Below are 2,072 nucleotides of genomic sequence, written 5' to 3'. Positions count from 1 at the left end.
ACTTTCTATTTCAATTGAAACGATAAACATAAAAGTTGAGAATATTAGTACATGTAACATCTTTTGCAAAATATGACGTGGTGTAGGAAAATTGGTACAGATTCTTTCAGCCATCTATTTATTTAAATAATAAAGTAATTTAAGTCCAATAAAAGCAATTCAAATCCTTTGAGGATTGTTACACTTTATTCAAAAAATTTTGAGAATTCGGTTGGTTTGGGACAGTTGATATATTCAGATGGACGTAGTTGAATAAATATTCTCTATAAGTTCACCAAATTATGCACTTTCACTCGTGCAATAAAGAAATGTTTAATTCTATGTTCGGTGATCTGTTTGCCTAGTCTGTATAAATTTCGAACGAAATGACTACATTACATGGCACTTGTTGATGAAGCAACAACAGCTTGTTGATTCTTCGTTCTATCAAATAGTTCGTAAAATATGCCCTTGTTTGAATAAGCATTTAAAATTTATATTTCCGTGATAAAAATTTCAGCTTAAAAGCTAGGATTATCGATTTGCTTTAGTTTCGCATAATGTCTGCGGTCTACATTACGTCACAAAGCTGCACGTAGTATTCCTACCATCCAACTCAATGCGTAGGATTTTGAAAGTAGAAGGGTTGAATGATTACCATAATTTTTTTTTGCGTACACATTGCGACAAGTTGTCATACAGGGGGTCCCAAAAATGATGTCAGACAGAAGCAAAAAGGAGTTACATATCAATTTCATCATCATAAAGTCGTCTGTCTTAATACTGCTTGGTCTAGACCTTCACTGTTTCCTATCCTGAGCTAATCTTCGAATTTCTTTAAGTCCCTAACATCCACATCCAAAAGTATTTGTGAACAGTTCTTTTTTGTATTCTAATAATAATGTTAAAAGAATCTGCCCTTTTGTAAAGTAAAATGTAATGTGTATTCCTAAAATTGTATATTAAATCCTGCAAATTACTATTTTCTCGTAGTGATTAATCCTGAACTTTAATTAGAGTGTTTTTGTTGGACCGAATAATAGAGATATAGAATAGCAACGATGCTTACAAGTGAAGCTCTTCACTACTTATCTTTTTAAAATGATAAAAGGTCGAATTGCTGCTTAACCTACCGTTATATTGTGTAGTGTAGATATAAAAAAGAAGGCGGATACTTTCTGGATAATTTTCTAAAATATCACAGGAAATGGTAAGAAAATTTGCCAAAAGAAACACTTGTTTTGTTAATAAGTGGGCCAGTAATATAAAATTAGGTTAAGGAATTCCTCCAATTAGATAAGTAATTTACACAATTACTTATTTTAGATTCGCTTTATCCTTATTCAAAATAGAGCTGGAAAGACCAGATTAGCTAAGTGGTACATGAATTTTGATGATGATGAGAAGCAAAAACTCATTGAAGAAGTTCATGCAGTGGTAACTGTAAGGGATGCAAAGCACACTAACTTTGTTGAGGTAAATATACCATGCTCGTATTGCATATTTACATGATTCAGTCAGTGATTTGCATGACTTATTAAGTTGTTAATGCAAGTGTTTTTCAGTTTCGAAACTTTAAAATTGTCTATCGCCGTTATGCAGGATTGTACTTTTGCATATGTGTTGATGTAAATGACAACAATTTGTCATATTTGGAAGCAATACATAACTTTGTGGAAGTATTGAACGAGTATTTTCACAATGTGTGTGAATTGGATCTTGTTTTTAATTTTTATAAGGTGTATACAGTAGTAGATGAAATGTTTCTTGCTGGAGAAATTAGGGAAACTTCTCAAACCAAAGTTCTCAAGCAACTTTTAATGTTAAACAATTTAGAATGAATAAAAGGGCAAACAGAATTACTGTACATTTTAAAGTAATGCCATTATGATAAGGCTGATAATTATTACAATGTTTAATTGTATCTTAACATATTGAAATCAAATTGTAGAATTTGAAACGATAATAAGAAAATCACGTAAAAATGGAGATTATTACAATCTACTACATCATTCATTTAGTTTTCTTCGTGTATTCTATATCATTTAATTGTAAATAAAAAACTTTAGTTATTTGCCACTCACTTATTCATT

General features: G+C 30.7%; 1 protein-coding gene across 1 annotated transcript; it reads left to right on the top strand.

Moving 5' to 3' along the window:
* The first annotated feature begins 867 nt into the window (after window positions 1–867).
* On the top strand, window positions 868–1,838 carry LOC108742841 (AP-2 complex subunit sigma). The gene is made up of 3 exons (XM_018478179.2): window positions 868–1,189; window positions 1,306–1,455; window positions 1,545–1,838. The coding sequence occupies exons 1-3, from the start codon at window positions 1,187–1,189 to the stop codon at window positions 1,818–1,820; spliced, it is 429 nt and encodes a 142-aa protein (XP_018333681.1). The 5' UTR covers window positions 868–1,186; the 3' UTR covers window positions 1,821–1,838.
* Window positions 1,839–2,072: the final 234 nt, after the last annotated feature.

Source organism: Agrilus planipennis, unplaced genomic scaffold (genome assembly GCF_000699045.2).
Source record: "Agrilus planipennis isolate EAB-ADULT unplaced genomic scaffold, Apla_2.0 scaffold383, whole genome shotgun sequence".
Classification (NCBI taxonomy): Eukaryota; Metazoa; Arthropoda; class Insecta; order Coleoptera; family Buprestidae; genus Agrilus; species Agrilus planipennis.
This window is presented reverse-complemented; position numbering and strand designations above follow the sequence as displayed.

Excerpts from the sequence above, each read along its gene's own strand:
- LOC108742841 (XM_018478179.2), top strand. Across the intron at positions 1,456-1,544 it reads AGCACACTAACTTTGTTGAG|TTTCGAAACTTTAAAATTGT; the intron begins GTAAATATACCA and ends AGTGTTTTTCAG.